The following is a 14,942-nucleotide window of genomic DNA, read 5'->3' on the forward strand; positions in this document are numbered from 1 at the left end:
TGCGCGTGGGCCGTGGTCCGCGCAGGCCGTAGGACGGGCTTTAGCGGGGCGTTGTTGCCACGGCGACGTGCGGCCTATAGCGGCTGAGGGGGAGCGCCTGAGCCGGCGGAGCGGGCTTCTGTGCCTACCACGGTCTCGGGGAGCCGCCCGGTCACCGGTGGGTCCCCGCGGTGAGCGAACGGGACCGCGGCGGGAGGAGGAGCGAAGGCCCAGTAGTGCCTGACAAGCACCGTTTCCCCGGGGCGGAGGGAAGCGGTTCGGGCTTTGCCGGTCCTCCCAAAAGGGCGCTGTAGGACTGGGGAAGCGGTGCAGTAATACCGGCGGAGTTCTTTGGTCTCACGAATTGTGTATTTACAACTTCATCTGTGCCACAGCTTCCACTACTAGTACAGCTATTGGAGTTATGAGAGTTGCGCCGCTTTTTGACTGTGACTTAAGGTTAAATTTACGGTGTAAAAGCTGTAGTAACTGCTCACGATAGTGACCTTTGTCTGTAAATACAGCTTAGATGACAGGATAAAAAAATTAGGGGCTCTGTAGTCAGAACAATTAACTACAATAGAAAAAGAAAAAAATCAGTATGGACTAAGACCAGCAAAAATTAAAACCGAGTATGTTTGGAGTATTTTGATCAAAAGGGACTACTGCCCTCCATTCCATGATCCAGAAGGGGACTGGTTAGGAAGTAAACCTAAAATGTGCTATGCTTACAAATATATAAAACCCAAACCATACTCCGTCTTTCCACTGCTTTTCTTTCAAACAGGAGCTCTGAATTCCCATTGTGTTGCTTGCTTTTATAATGAAAACAGATTTGTTCATCCCTGCTTTTGTAATAAATCATAACTCTGAAAGAAAACAGTAGCCGAATACAGAGGCATAGACCATTCCTAAATAATCACTGTAGCACTGTGGAAGTTCAATTGAAACTTTTTTAGAAAAGGAAATTAACCTCCTCAAGCTTGCAACATGAGACTTGTTTTATATCCTTGATTTTTGTTACGCTCTCAAAACCATCACATGCTCGCTTACACTTAAAATTACTGAAACAATGGCAGCTGGTTTGCTTCATCCATAGGAAGCTTTTCCAGCTTTTCGTTGTTAAGAGAGAGGTTTTGGGATGGGAAAACACGTTTCTCACCTTCATGGCTACACAGGAGTGCTTGTGAAGACAACTGTAAACCAGGGAGCAGATATATTTTTATGGAGTGGATCCACACAGCACGCACCTATACCTATTTAAGTACCCAGATTTCCTGAAGAGGCAGTGGTTTTGCATGCTGGAGTGAGTGATCCCAGCTCTAGCAGCAGGATTGCCAAACCCGGCCGAATTCTAGCTAGGCGGAAGGCAGCACACGGGGTAGGTGCATGCCCCACCTCCTTGTTTCGCAATCTGGCCTCTTATGTATATAAACCTATGTATAATTTATATGCACACCCTTATTTTTAAAACACCGCATCTCTGAGCATTTTCCTGCCCCGGAAGCCTCCAATTCCGTGCTTAAAATAACCCAAAATACTCAAACTGTGTCGGGGGAGGGCGCTGAGCGGCAGCAGGAAGCGGCAGGCCCAGCTCCCGGGCACCGTCGGCAGACGCGGGAATCGAGTCGGTGAGCGGGAATCCGGGCTGCAGGGCCGGGGATTCTCCCCTCTCTTGCCCTGTGGCACTGGGTGGCTCTCCTGCCGTGCCCAGCTCGCTGCCTGCCCTACCCGTCCCGCTTCAGGCTTTGAGGACCCTTGGGGGAACAAAGCAGGGCGCTTCCTCCTGCCCTTTGTCCGCCCTCCATCTCTCCCCAGCCCACATCCGGTGGGATACGGGGATGGAGACAAACGGTTGTGCGACACCACGCTGCAACAAGGGTGGCTCTGCTCTGATTGCTAGTAGTGCAGCTGGTACGGAGAAAAGAGTGGAAGAGCACTTGCTGTACTGTAGGGGATGAGGATAGAGCCAGGATCCGGGTGGATAGCAGGCAATGGAAGGGCATAGACACCAGGGATGTGCCAGTACACAGAGTAAGGGGAGTAAAATTCTGCCCTTAAGGATCAGGAAAACCGAGGTTTTGTAAGGGGGCAGAATAACACATGTAATATTTAATGCCACGGGACAGTGTTATATTAGCAGAGCAATAATTTTTGTCAATATTTGTGCCTTTAAAAATGGGTGAACTGGGTGGGAAATTGCAGAACTGCAGCAATATGCAAACCACTTGTGTGAATGTTGGCTTTTAAAATAAAGCAAATTAGGCTTAAGACAAATGGAAGATTCGTACCATGATGCAAATTTGCTTCTCATGTGAAAGGCAAAGCAAAAGGATTCATTGCTTCTGCTAATTGCTCTATTTTCTAGGTTCTGGATGCAGGAAATATGAATGAGTGGCAGAAGAAAAGCCCTCTAGAGTGGGAAACATATTTGAACAAACTGGTGAAAGTTGCTGTAGTTGAGAAACATGAATATGAAGGATGGGTCTTAACAGTTGATCCAGTTTCTGCTAGGTAAGTACCAAAGCTTTTGTTTCCGTAAAGCTAAGGGAAGATAAGTTTTTCAGGAAAAGATTCCAAGACTGAAGCAAATTTATTTGGAGAAAAAAAAATGCACGTTTGGGTTGTGTTTTCTGGTTTTTGGTTGGTTTTGTTTTGTTTTGTTTTTGTTTTGATTGTCAAGACCTAAAAGAAAGCAATATTGCAGTTGATGAGGCCAGTTTACCTAAAACCACTGTAATCTCATTCAAAGGATTGAAGAGTTTTGGGAATGGATAATCTGAATTCATGCTAACTTTATTGTGGGCCTGAGGTTAGTACTTTAAATGATATCCATGTGTTCAGGATCACTTTTAATAATATACTAAGCCCTCCTTCCAGAAAGCAGGAATAAAGGAATATTTTTAATGCTTTAGATGTTCAAATCCTTATCCTCTGTCCAGAGTTCTCACATTGATGCCCAGCTCTCTCCTGCAGCCAAACAGCCATGACAGTGCAGTGGCTGCTTTGGAGAGGAAGCAGGGAAAATCAGCCATGACATTGGCCAGAAAGTGGTACCACAGGTCTCTAGTATTTCAAATGAGTAACTTGAAAACAGGGTTTGAGACGTAGGACGCACCAGAGAATGGGCAGAAATTTGTCTCCGTGCTGCCAGAGCATTTTCAGACCTTTTTGGTTGTGTGCTTGTCCCACTTGAGCACAAGATGGAGGATAGAAACAAAACCATCCAGCTTCTGATGTTTCAGAAGAACTGGTTGTTACTTCAACTCTGGAGTAGCTCCAATACTCTAATCTTCTCTTGGAGTTGCCCATCATTTTAGGAGGAAAGGTACACACAGCTGTGAGTGATTCTGGGAATGGCTCAGGCTAAAATCAAGGCATATTTCATCACAAGTTTCCCAGAAAGTCATTACTTCCACTGATGGTGGCAACAGTAGATTGACAAAGTGCTGGCATCAAATTCAGGAGTGTTTCTTCCCACAAGACAGAAAAAGGTTTTCTGATCCTCTATGTTGACAGATGGGGAAGAGATCCTGGAAATGTAACAAGCTGCTTTCCTACCTCTATTTTAGGACTTCTGGAAAAAGTCCTTGGGAAAAGAGCAGGCTGCTACAAAATGAGCCTGAACCTGCTGTCCCATTTTAGTATGCAAGCTATAGTTTTCAGTTAAGAAGTTAGCAACACTCATGTAAAACTAAAAAAGTCATGATCAATAATGAGGTATTAATAATTTGACATTAAAAGGTTCTGATGTTAACTACCACCACTGCCTTCAGCATTCAAAGTGCTGAATGTATGTTGGTTTTGAATGTTGGAAGACTTAAGGTTCTTCAGCAAGGTTGGGAATGCTGCACAAAAATATTTAGATTCCCAGCCCTGCTTTTAATGTACACTTTTTTTTTTTGTGAAAGTAACGTTCTGCTTGATCGTGTCTAGAGTGGTTTCAAATTCAAGACCAGAAGGTGCAAAGCCACACATTTTCATTATTTTAAAGGTATAGCAGCATGCTCTTCAAGAAGAATGCTGAGTACTCGATGGTGACTAAATTCTGGGTTATGCTGACACTAATGAGCACTCATCTCCAAGAATCTTGGCCTCTTTTTTCTCAGTCTTCATTTAAATACAGTGACTCATGCATCCTTCTTTCCTTGCCAGTATTGTCCTTGCAACATTCCCGGAGAATGAAAGTGTGTCCATATCAGTTGTCTTGGGCCATGCTGTCGAGGAGGTAGAAATACTGAAAGAAGGGGACGATGAAATGAAGCAACGGCTTTCTTGCATATTTGAACCTGAGGAAAGCAAAGCCTACAGCCCAGAGGAACTTGAAAAGAGGAAGAACAATTTGAAGACTTGGCTAGAAACAAACCACATCCCCATAACAGAGCAAGGCGAATCGGGAAAGACGCTATGTGTGGCAGGGGTATTGACTATTGACCCACCATATGGCCCAGAAGAGTGCAGCAGCTCCAATGAGATTATTCTGTCTCGAGTTCAAGGCTTAATACAGGGCTATCTTGAGAAAAACCAATGATATCTGCTGTTTAAAGCAGTTGCCTTTAGGAATGAGTGTACCTGGCCTATTTTAGGAACTGTCTGGGGTATAAATATTTGCAAAAATGCTGGGTTTAGATACTTTTGTCTGATTTTTGTATGTTAAGAAAGGGTTAAAACAAGCAGTATAAACTAAAACCATGAAACATGTTTTCCCTGAACTGTTTTTTACTAAAAGCAAGCTGTTGGGTAATGATAATGTATTAAACTGATGATGTAAGCTTACTGTATCAGGAATAAGATAATGTATCAGTTGAATAGCTATTTTTGTAACAGTACTGTGAAAGATGATATATGATAAATTTAAACTGTGTTTTCTTCTGCCTTTAAAATTAATCTAATTATCCAGTGGTGTAGACATGTTTATCTGAATTTGGAATCACCGAACCAGATGAAAAAATTGTTCTGTTTTTTTGTTTGTTTTTTTTTCCCCACAACTGTTCTCCTAATTTGGAACATGGATTATAATGTAGGTCCAAGTTTTTAAAATTATTAGGGAAAGATAGCAGGCAAAGAGCAGGTTTTTAAAACATTTCCTATCTATCATTGCTGTTTTAGAGCAGCAGTGATTGGAAGGCCTTTGCTTCATAGAGAATTCCGTGCAATTCAATGTTTCTGTTTCCTGTTGCTTTGGTTTTATCTTTTGGCAGCACACAGTGCAAGAATCATTGTGTTATTATTCCTGAGCTTGTTAACATACAGCCCTCATTTATTTCCTATATTGATTTGTTCTGTCTTGAGATCACACCAAAACATGTAAATGTGATCAAATGCACTTTGGAAGCCTGCCTAACCCTTGTTAATAAAATGCCATGCTCATTCCTGCTGTGGCTTATTTAAAATCACTTCAGATTGGTCAGGTTCACGCTGTTTTTTCTTAAAAATAGTTATCTGCACGTATGCTGCTGTGCGTGTCTCCCTGCAAAGGTTGGTAGATGCCAACAAAAATGCTTATGCCGTCTGTCTGGATGAGGGGATTGGGCAGTACTTGAATTCCAGGGCACGCAAGGCTCATTGGGTTGTATTCGGTGTGAGAGCTAGTGTCGGGTCAAACTCTGCTCAGCCGCTTTAAGAACAGCTTGTGAACGCCCCGTCACGCAGAATGTAGCACCTCCTTGCCCGGGAGCGAAGAGCCTGGTGAGGTTCATCGCCTCAGACTCAGCACGCCGCCCGCCCGCCGCTCTTCTCGCGAGATCTCCCCGCGGCCGGGAGCGGGGCTGCTCCGCCCCGCGTTGCCAAGCGACCAAAGCCCACCCCGCAGTCTCCCCGAGCGGTCGGGGCGCGGCGCGGCGCGCAGTCGCAGCGGAGACTCCGTGTGCATAAGGGTGGTGCGCGGGGTTCAGTCTGCAGCCGGGAAGATGTCGCGCTATGGGCGTTATGGTAAGGGGGAACGGGGAGTGTGAAGCGAGCGGGGGGCTGCCCGTGGCGGGAGCGGCGTCGCTCGCTCTCCGCTGAGGGATGGGAAAAGGTGGCCGTTGGCTTCTGGCGGCCGGCTGCGAGAGCGGAGGGGGCCGAGGAGAGAGGCTGCTGGAGCAGCCGTGGGTCGGTGGCCGCGGGTTCGGTGGACAGTGGGCCCCGGTGAGGGCGGTGTGGAAGGGAGGGAGCGGAGCGGCGGGAGCACACCAAAATGGAGGCGGTGTCAAACATGGCGGCGCTTCAAGGCGAAGGGGGGGGGGGGGGAGGGGCGGCAGCGGCCGGCCCGCGCGCGGCCTCGTGTCCTGGGCCGCGCCTGCGCACTGCAGGCTTGCGGAGCGGCGTGCGGGCCTGACATGGCGTCCATCCATGCAGAGACCAAGGTGTACGTGGGGAACCTGGGCACCGGCGCTGGAAAGGGCGAGCTGGAGAGAGCCTTCAGCTACTACGGGCCCCTGAGAACCGTGTGGATCGCGAGGAACCCGCCGGGGTTTGCCTTCGTGGAGTTTGAAGATCCGAGGGATGCTGAGGATGCTGTGCTTGGCCTTGATGGAAAGTATGTTTATGCCTGAAATGTCCTTGACTGCTGTGGCTGCAGTTTTAGCCTGCACCCATCATCAGTACCCGTTCTGTGTGTAGCAGGCACAGGGGAGACAAGTATTCTTGTGATTCATACATACTACGTCTTTCAGGATAATATGTGGCTCCAGAGTTAGAGTGGAAGTGTCAACTGGGATGCCTCGTCGCTCCCGTTATGACAGGCCTCCTGCCCGGCGCCCCTTTGACCCAAACGACAGATGCTATGAGTGTGGTGAGAAAGGCCACTATGCTTATGATTGTCACCGCTATAGTCGCCGAAGGAGGAGCAGGTACGTGTGGGGCCAGGGTGGCTGGGTTGCTTCACCAGTTCTCTGTTGTGTAGCTCTTGTTAGCCAAGAACACAATGTTGCACCAGCTTTAACTCTTAATATTGTAAGTCAGCAGGTGTATATCACTTTTTTTTTTTTTGCTAATACATATAAAATGTTAATATCTTAATAATCAACCTGGTCAAAACCTTTCAGGTTTCTTCGTTTGAGTCAGTCGCCTTGATTCAGAATGTCACGAGCCTTAAGATTTCATGCTGAGGCGCCTTGCAAATCCGACACTTAAGATCCTCCTAGACCTTGAGGTGATCAGCATAAGAGGCCAGATCCCCTCGAGCCATCTACACGTAGCTTCACCTTATTCTTTAAGGGCAGAAAAATTGAGACGGTGATCGCCGTAACAGTAAATTTGGCTTTCAATTGGGGCCCCCCTCCGGTTTAGAAAGAGGAACACCAGATTGACCACATTCCCACCTAGAAAAATCTTCTTGCGTCAATCAAGCCTCACCCTGGCTCATTGGGCTGTCAGTTTGATCGTCGTTAGATTGAAGAGAACACCTAGATGCAGCGATCGGCTATAGATACTTCTAGATCGTCTAGATCTGCTAGACCTTGGGCCAAAGAGGGTCGACCTGCAAACTTGCAAGGTTTATTTTAAATACGCATTACAGTGTTTTCTATTCTAATGTAATTCTGCAATGTCATTCAGCTTTTAACATTTTCCTAGGTAGTAAAATGCTCAAGACGAGTAGGCCCAGAGATTTTTCCAGCTGACAGATGGTAGTGGTGTGGTTTTCTTTTTGTGTTGTTTTTTTTTTTAAATATATTTTTGTTTCTTTTTTTTGTTTTCTTTTTAGTTGTCTGAAATAAGTTTTGACTTCAGCAGGGCCTCACATGCATTGGTTGCTGCAGCTTTGTCCTCATACCTTTTTTCTCTAACCTAAACCTAGGTCCCGGTCGAGATCCCGTTCGCGGTCCCGAGGACGAAGGTATTCTCGCTCACGCAGTCGGAGTCGTGGTAGGAGGTAGGTTTCTGCCTGTTGTATATACATGCCTTTCCTTACTCCTCCCTCTGCTCCACTCCTTTCTCTGCTCCTTGTGAAAAATCACTTGCAGTAATTCTAATTGGTGTTCCCTTTCTTTTGTAGATCGAGATCAGCTTCCTACCGCAGGTCCAGGTCAATCTCTCCTCGTAGGTATAGGTCATTTTCACCCCGCAGATCTCGATCTGGTTCTTTAAGGAGATCAAGGTTTGTGTTCTTCATTAAGCCCACAACATTGTTGAAGGGAACGTAACTATTGGAGTTAACATTTAGATTGTTTTGCAGTTCATGTGTTTACAGGAGCCTTTATGGTGTAACATTCCTCAGAGCTAGCTGAATGCTTTGTTTGATGTTAAAAACGAAACATAAAATTCTGGAATTGCTGTTTCTGAGGTCTTTTATACTTCAGCTGTACTAAAGATACAGCTTTGATCCAAGGTTAAGTTTTCATACTTCACTTTTAAAGCTACAAGGAGTAACTGTGCTTAATCAGCTAGGGCAGTAGAATTTATGTGTTCTGGGTAGTACTGGTTAAATGTACTACATCTTTCTAATAATAAACGTTATTCTTGCAAAACTAATAGTTCCAACAAAATTATCTGAGATTAGTATCATAAAAATCAAAGAATATTATCTCAGCTATGTGAATTATATAGCAGTAGTTGATCTGTTGCTGCTTTTTCCTAGATCTAGGTCCAGGTCACGCTCAAGGTCCCGGTCTGTTGTATGGCCTCGAAGCAGGTAAAATACTTGTTTTAATTGAAACTTATACTAGTATTGGGGGTAGTTATTTTGTGGGTTTTTTTTGCTTTCCTGGGAGAATTTGACTGGAAGGGTTTAGGAAGTTGAATTGCACAGCAATGTTTGCATTTAGTAATTTACGCTTTTTCACAGACTATAGTAGTGGCTGATTTCTTGACTAAACATGAGCTTGTTTGGTTTGTGGACTCTATATATCGTGTCTCTATAGCCATAAACAAAGCATATATATGCTTTAAGGTTTGTGGAGAGAAGTATTGAGGACTAGTTAATACCTGTGCATGTAGAGAATGCTTGACCTTGAGACCTGCAGGAAATGTTGCTTAGGTTTTTCTTTGCATGGTTTCTTTGTAAATCCCAAATGGTGGGGCTGGGTGGGAAGCAATGAGGTGGTTGCTACTATTAACTGAACTCTTGCTTACAGCTTTTCAGCTTTGTCAGTTCCAGTTCTGAGAGTTAGATCAAATTAAATTGCTGAGAACTATATTACATGGGGTAAGGTGCTTGACTTGAGAGGTTTGAAGGGTTGAGTGGACAGGACCATGAGTCCTAATGCCACAGGTGGTGTGTTGAAGGACTTCGCTGACATGCAGCCCTAGTTTTATGGATCTGGATATTTTCTATGCTGAAATGGAAGCTGAGTAAAATGGGCATAGAGTAAGTGTTCCTGTATTATTTTCCTCCATCTTTCGTAATAAGTTTTAGTTGGAAGAAGGGTGAAAGAATAGGATAAAAATGTGGTGGACAGGAGATCTGAAGTTAGCAGTAGTTATCTTCTGTTTTGTACTATAATGGGGGATGAGAAATGTTTTCAGTCTGCTACCTTGGGACTTGCACATTGAGCCTAAAGGGGGACGATGATTATTACTAGAGCTGTCCTGACTTACTATTTGTACAAGCCTGTAATGAGGGCTCAAAATGCATGCTGCTACTGTGGAAGAGTTTGGATGCTGCTGATGTTGCTCAGGGACATCTGGGGCAGTCATGTTCCTGCATGAAGGACTTGATACTCATGTTGAAATTTCTGGGAAGTGATGACTTTATGCAGGTGTGCAAGAAGTGGTAGTTCAGGGCTAGAGTATTGGCAACATCATGAAAACTCCAGAGGTTCTTGTTCTCTGCTAATTCTGCAAAACACAAGTACAAAACCAGCACTGCTTTTAGAGCTTTTGACCTGCAATTCTGCTTTGCTGCTGTGCCTCTTGGAAGGTTTGTCGGCAGTTTTGGTAGCAAGATGATGCTCTTGTGTGCTGAAAGTTGTGCTTGTGCTGCAAAATGCAAGTTCTGGGTACTTGAGAGCAACCCCATTCTGTGTAACTGTGATACAGTAGCAAAATAACTGTTTTTAATGTTAAGAGCTGTGACCAGGAAGGTTTCAAAGCAGTGGTATGTAACTCTCTTTTTAACTTACAGTGTCCATGTAGTATTTCTATAAGTTAATAGGTCAGGTAAAGGTGAATCTTGGTTAGCCTTTAAAAGCAGTTCTAAGCAGAAATAGACTCATAGAATGGTTTGGGTTGGAAAGAACTGTAAAGCTCCTCCAGTTCCAACTCTCTGCCACAGGCAGGGACACCTTCCACTAGACGAGGCTGCTCCGAGCCCTGTCCAGCCTGGCCTTGAACACTGCCAGGAATGGGAAAGTCGCAGCTTCTCTGGGCAGCCTGTACCAGAAGTTTGTTTTTTGGCTAAGTCTGCTAAGCAACTGACTCTTGAGCACCAGGCTTTCTGATGTTCATGCCTGAATTATAGCATTCTGGGAATACAGTTATTTTCTAAGTAACAGCAAATATTTGAGTTGGTAAAGGAACAAAAATGTCAGGAAAGTATCGCTGTTGGAGTAGTTTTAATTCATAAGATGAACTGGGAATAGTTTACACTTTACTAGTCAGATAATAAAGAGAGAACCAAAATGCTGTTGGGATAACTAATGGAAGAGCTGTACTATACTTGAAAATACATGGGGAGAATGTCTGGGAGCTGCTTACAAGGTCTTGTTTTGTGAAGGTGGTAGCTGAAGCTTTGCTGGGGAGCTTCTTGTGCTTGTACTCTTGTCTTCTGATGAGGGGGGTCTCTGGAATAAGAGCTAAAAGATTCTTCTGAACCATCACAAGAAAAGCCTACAGCACCAGAGCCTCCCTCTCTAGTTTGTGATACCACATCGTATGAACTTGCTGTTGCTGGTTTAGCTAACTTTCATTGTATGTGCATGCTACTGGCTGCTTTGCTGAGCTTTATTTTTCTCCTGTTGTAGGTCTGGGTCCCATGGTAGATCTAAATCTGGCTTACCTGCTAAAAGGTGAGCATATACATACAAGCAACACTCAATATGTTGTGTTTTGGGGTTTGGTGGTTGTTTTTTTTTCCCTCGGACCAGTATTGCAGTTGCATGTGGATGAGGTGTGGTGGGCATTCTCTTTTCTTTTTTTCTTCTAGTTTTTTCTTCTAGGTTTCTTTTAATAGCTGTTTTTAAAGTATTTTTCATACTTTAATGTTTTTTTTTATTTTTTTTTTTCTTTTTGGACATTAAACAATTCTCCTAGGATACAGGTTTTTGTTTAACCCATAGTTGTGACAGAAAGTATTTTTGACAGCATTTGGGGCATGTCTTTCCCTACCTTTAGTTCTCAGCTCTGTAGTTCTTAGTGTTCCTGACCTTGTGATTCACTGCTCCTGCTTTGCAGTTCTGCTGTGATCATTTTACAGCTGCTTTGGTGCTGTGTTGTTCTTCCTGAGGGCTCCAGTTTTCAGCAGTTGTCCTTCTCCACTGCAGCTTCTTGCTTGATGTAATTTCATGTACTTTCTGTCATCAGCATTTTAACATGTTTAACATCAAACTGTTCTTACTGGTTTTAAGTCGCCCGAAGCAGTTGCTGAGTTTGTACAGGTTTATCACATTGATGGCTGTCCTGGGTTCCGCAGTAGCAGTCATGTTTTTCCTTTGTGTTAACTGGTACAGTGCTGTGTTTTGACTTCCAGCTACCTGACTGGGTTTAAACCACGACAATGGCTTTTCTTCTTTTTTTTAACAGTCGTTCAAAGTCCAGATCACCATCTCCAAAGAGAAGGTAGGAATACCTTAAAACATGAGTGTGCCATACAGTTACACAGCAACCACTCCAGGCACGAGTGCTGGAGAAGTTAACTTGTGCAAGCATAGAAGCTTAAAGTTTGTCTTGATCTGTGAACTGTGTGAAAAGATGAATTATTGTGGGCACTTCCTACTATGAAAAGATGATGTTTTATGGGCACTTCCTACCACTGGTAGTCAGAACTTCATGACAGTAACCCTGAGGTAACCTACTTAAATGAAATGTTAAAGTCGACAGAAAACGTGAGCAAATGAGAATCAGCTCTCCCAAAGTTCCCGAGGAACTTAGAATCTGGGGAAGAAGTGAATAATGTGAGGTATGGAGCAAACTATGTATGTGTGCTAGGATTAAATTCCTGCTGGTGGCTCCTCGCAGCTGGGTCTCAGTTGCACCACTGCCAAGTTTTGCTGTGCACTGTGAAGGAAGAAGCAGGTTTTCCTACGGAACCAGAGAAGTGTGTGCTGGAATTTACATAGTCTGAGCTGGTGCCTTGCAGAGAGCCCTAAACTGAAACAGCAGGTTACGGCAGAGTAGGAATTCCTCTGCACAGCTGGAGCATAGGCCTCCAAGGTTCTTCCTGAGCAGGCTTGATGTCTCACCTAGCTATGGCAGCTAATGGCTCTTTGTTTTGCCTGCCGTTTTCAAGCTTAATGCAGCTTTTACTTGTAAAGGAGTAAAATATAACACTTCTCATTATTCATCAACTGTAAATGAGAACATTGTAGTAAGGGACATTATGAGGCAGGAAGGGCTCCCGAGCAGAGGAAACCTGGGGTAGCACATAAAATTTCTGTTTGTTGGGTTTGCTGTAAGAGTTGCTTTTCATGTTTTTCTTTCCCTTTCAGTCACTCACCATCAGGAAGCCCTTGAAGGAGTGGAAGTCATGAAAGAATGGATTTGAATTAAAAAAGTTTAAGAAGAAAAATTTATTTTGTTTACATTATTATAAGGGATTTTGTGGTGTCTTTATAAATGTAAGGGCTTAGTCCTAGAAGGCTGTTTCTATTGACTAACAATTGGCATGAACATTTTAAAAGTCTTAGTAGTAGACTAATGCAAAACTCCTTTGTTGTGTTAATGTTCTGTGATCTGGAAACGTTGGGCTTTTTTTATTGGAGCGTTGAAATAAACTGCATTTCTAAAGAAGTATTTTGTGATAACCCTGCTCTTTCTGTTAATATTTGGGTAGCTGAAGCAGGTTACGGGTTACTGGTGAAAAGCAGGAGGCGCTTGTGAACTGAGGGTAGTGCAGCAGCCAGTCAGTAGCTCTGCAGGTGTGTGCAGGAGCACGGATTAGGGTACCAGTACCAGTTTGCCAGTGTTAATGTTTGGTCTTAAATGCTATGGTGATCTGTACTGTGTAGTTTTATTTGCACCTCCTCAAAGCTCAGTGAAGCTGAAAATCTGTCTGGGGGTGTTTGTGCACTTGATGAACTGGCTTTCAGAAATGCTTAGGAAGGGTGTTAACCGATTGGAAAAAAACAACTGTGAATGCTCCTTTGTCCTAATGATTAAAGGACCAGTGGACTTCTCACTTGGAGGTATTTGGAATATTTCTGGAATGTAAACTGTTGAAGTAAATACTTCTAGAAATCTTGTTCTGTGTCCAGTTGTGATAGTTAGGATAAACTGGCAGTTCTGGTGCAGAAGATAATACTCTTTTGGAGAAATGAAAGCTTTTTGTATAGATTGAAGGTCACAAGCAGAACCTGCAGGTCGTGTTTAAGTAGCAGTCAGTATATCTGGGGCATTGAGAGTTCATGTTACACTGACCTGGTGGGACTGGTCACATCATCTCCTTTGGTAGTAAAGTGCAACCATGGGACTTACTGCTGCTTCAGAAACTGGACTGTGGCTGCCTGTATACAGATGGCCGCCATCTCACCATTGGGGGATTTAATACAAGTATGATAAACTAGTGCAAGGCAGTTGCAAGTTTGAGTGGTCATTATCAGTTTGCAGCTGATAATGGCTGGTAACAGACTAGTAAAGACAGTGCCAGGTGATTTTCACTTCTCCCTGCCCCATCACGGTTTATTGCATCAATGGTACAATTGCTCTGTACAACAGTGTTTTTAAAGAGGGAGAGGGGGGTGGCTTTTTTCCTCTCTGTACTGCAAAGCAAGCTGACTCCATAATAAACCTGTAGACTAAAACACTTCTAGTGAATACATTTCTTTTTCAGTCAGGTATTAGAGTGTCACAAGGGGGGGGGGGGGGGGGGGGCAGCTGGGATAGAGGAGGATGGAGGGAAGGAGGATTACTGGGGGTAGGAGGGTTGGGGGGCAGCACATACCTGCTGAAAGATGTAATATAACCACTGTGCCCAGTCCTTGAAGTGCATATGCAATTTCCAGGAATTGCGTATTTGTCAGTGAATAGGGCACTATTTAGAAATCCTGAAATAACAGCTAGTGCTGCAGCCCAAGGGGGTGAGATAAGAGGGGTGTGCTCACAGTTCCATACTCACTGTCACCTTTTGATTGCATCAATTTATGCTTTGCTCGTTCCAGACGTAGCAGTTCTACCACCAGGCAAGACACCAGGATGTTGCACAAGTCCTGCCTCTGCTAGGGGAATGTAGCTACTTATCAGTCAGCTGTCCTTGCCCTCACTTCAATTCCCATGGAACTTAGCTTGTACATGAGGGAAGAGTCATACAGCCCCTGCTTGAGCACTAGTTTTCATCCAAAATATAACACTCTGATGGCTGGGAAGTCATTTACTCAAGAGGATACCACTTCTATGGAAGTCTGAGGTGAAAAATAGAATCAGTTCCCATTTAATGCTCTATTAGTCCTGCTTCACACAGAGCTTATGTCTGACAGCAAACTCCATGTGCCTCTAGTGCTTTAACACCCTGCCCTAGGATCCCTACACCCTAACAGCTCTTTATTAACCCTGTCCAGGTGGGGAGGTACAGAAGTATGGTGCTACTGGTGACTAACATCAAGCTGTGGGAACACTCCAGTCACCTGTGGTAGTGCTGGTTTTGGCTGGGATAAGGTTAATTTTCTTCATAGTATGGGGCTGTGGTTTGGATTTGTGCTGACAGCTGTGTGATAATGCAAAGATACTTTAATCACTGCTGAGCAGTGCTTACACAGCCTTTTCTGCTGCTCATTCTACTGAGTAGGCTGGGGGGGGAGGCACAAGAAGTGAGGAGGGGACAGAGACAGGCTAGCTGATGCCAACTGACTGAAGGGATACTCCAGACCGTGTGGTGTCATGCTTGGCATATA

The 14,942-nt window shown here is 44.4% G+C and overlaps 2 protein-coding genes across 6 annotated transcripts; both read left to right on the forward strand.

The window, feature by feature from the left end:
* The first annotated feature begins 29 nt into the window (after positions 1-29).
* On the forward strand, positions 30-5,351 carry GEMIN6 (gem nuclear organelle associated protein 6). 4 transcript variants are annotated; one of them, XM_062614381.1, is made up of 3 exons: positions 30-157; positions 2,348-2,493; positions 4,135-5,351. In XM_062614381.1, the coding sequence occupies exons 2-3, from the start codon at positions 2,366-2,368 to the stop codon at positions 4,508-4,510; spliced, it is 504 nt and encodes a 167-aa protein (XP_062470365.1). In that variant the 5' UTR covers positions 30-157; positions 2,348-2,365; the 3' UTR covers positions 4,511-5,351. The 4 variants fall into 4 exon arrangements, with proteins under 4 accessions (XP_062470365.1, XP_062470367.1, XP_062470366.1 ...); XM_062614383.1 differs by having other exon boundaries at positions 31-170; XM_062614382.1 differs by lacking the exon at positions 30-157 and adding an exon at positions 1,468-1,610.
* A 394-nt stretch (positions 5,352-5,745) lies between these two features.
* On the forward strand, positions 5,746-12,847 carry LOC134161496 (serine/arginine-rich splicing factor 7-like). Of its 2 annotated transcripts, XM_062614379.1 has the most exons (9): positions 5,746-5,910; positions 6,319-6,499; positions 6,636-6,812; positions 7,760-7,834; positions 7,958-8,059; positions 8,540-8,593; positions 10,863-10,907; positions 11,641-11,676; positions 12,546-12,847. In XM_062614379.1, the coding sequence occupies exons 1-9, from the start codon at positions 5,889-5,891 to the stop codon at positions 12,568-12,570; spliced, it is 717 nt and encodes a 238-aa protein (XP_062470363.1). In that variant the 5' UTR covers positions 5,746-5,888; the 3' UTR covers positions 12,571-12,847. The 2 variants fall into 2 exon arrangements, with proteins under 2 accessions (XP_062470363.1, XP_062470364.1); XM_062614380.1 differs by lacking the exon at positions 10,863-10,907.
* The last annotated feature ends 2,095 nt before the right edge of the window (positions 12,848-14,942 follow it).

Source organism: Pezoporus occidentalis, unplaced genomic scaffold (assembly GCF_034315485.1).
Source record: "Pezoporus occidentalis ecotype Australia unplaced genomic scaffold, CSIRO_AGI_Poc_V1 ctg175, whole genome shotgun sequence".
NCBI classification, from domain to species: domain Eukaryota; kingdom Metazoa; phylum Chordata; class Aves; order Psittaciformes; family Psittacidae; genus Pezoporus; species Pezoporus occidentalis.

Excerpts from the sequence above, each read along its gene's own strand:
- GEMIN6 (XM_062614381.1), top strand. The coding sequence starts at position 2,366 with ATGAATGAGTGGCAGAAGAAAAGCCCTCTAGAGTGGGAAACATATTTG. Across the intron at positions 2,494-4,134 it reads GTTGATCCAGTTTCTGCTAG|TATTGTCCTTGCAACATTCC; the intron begins GTAAGTACCAAA and ends TTTCCTTGCCAG.
- LOC134161496 (XM_062614379.1), top strand. The coding sequence starts at position 5,889 with ATGTCGCGCTATGGGCGTTATG. Across the intron at positions 5,911-6,318 it reads GTCGCGCTATGGGCGTTATG|AGACCAAGGTGTACGTGGGG; the intron begins GTAAGGGGGAAC and ends CCATCCATGCAG. Across the intron at positions 11,677-12,545 it reads TCACCATCTCCAAAGAGAAG|TCACTCACCATCAGGAAGCC; the intron begins GTAGGAATACCT and ends TTTCCCTTTCAG.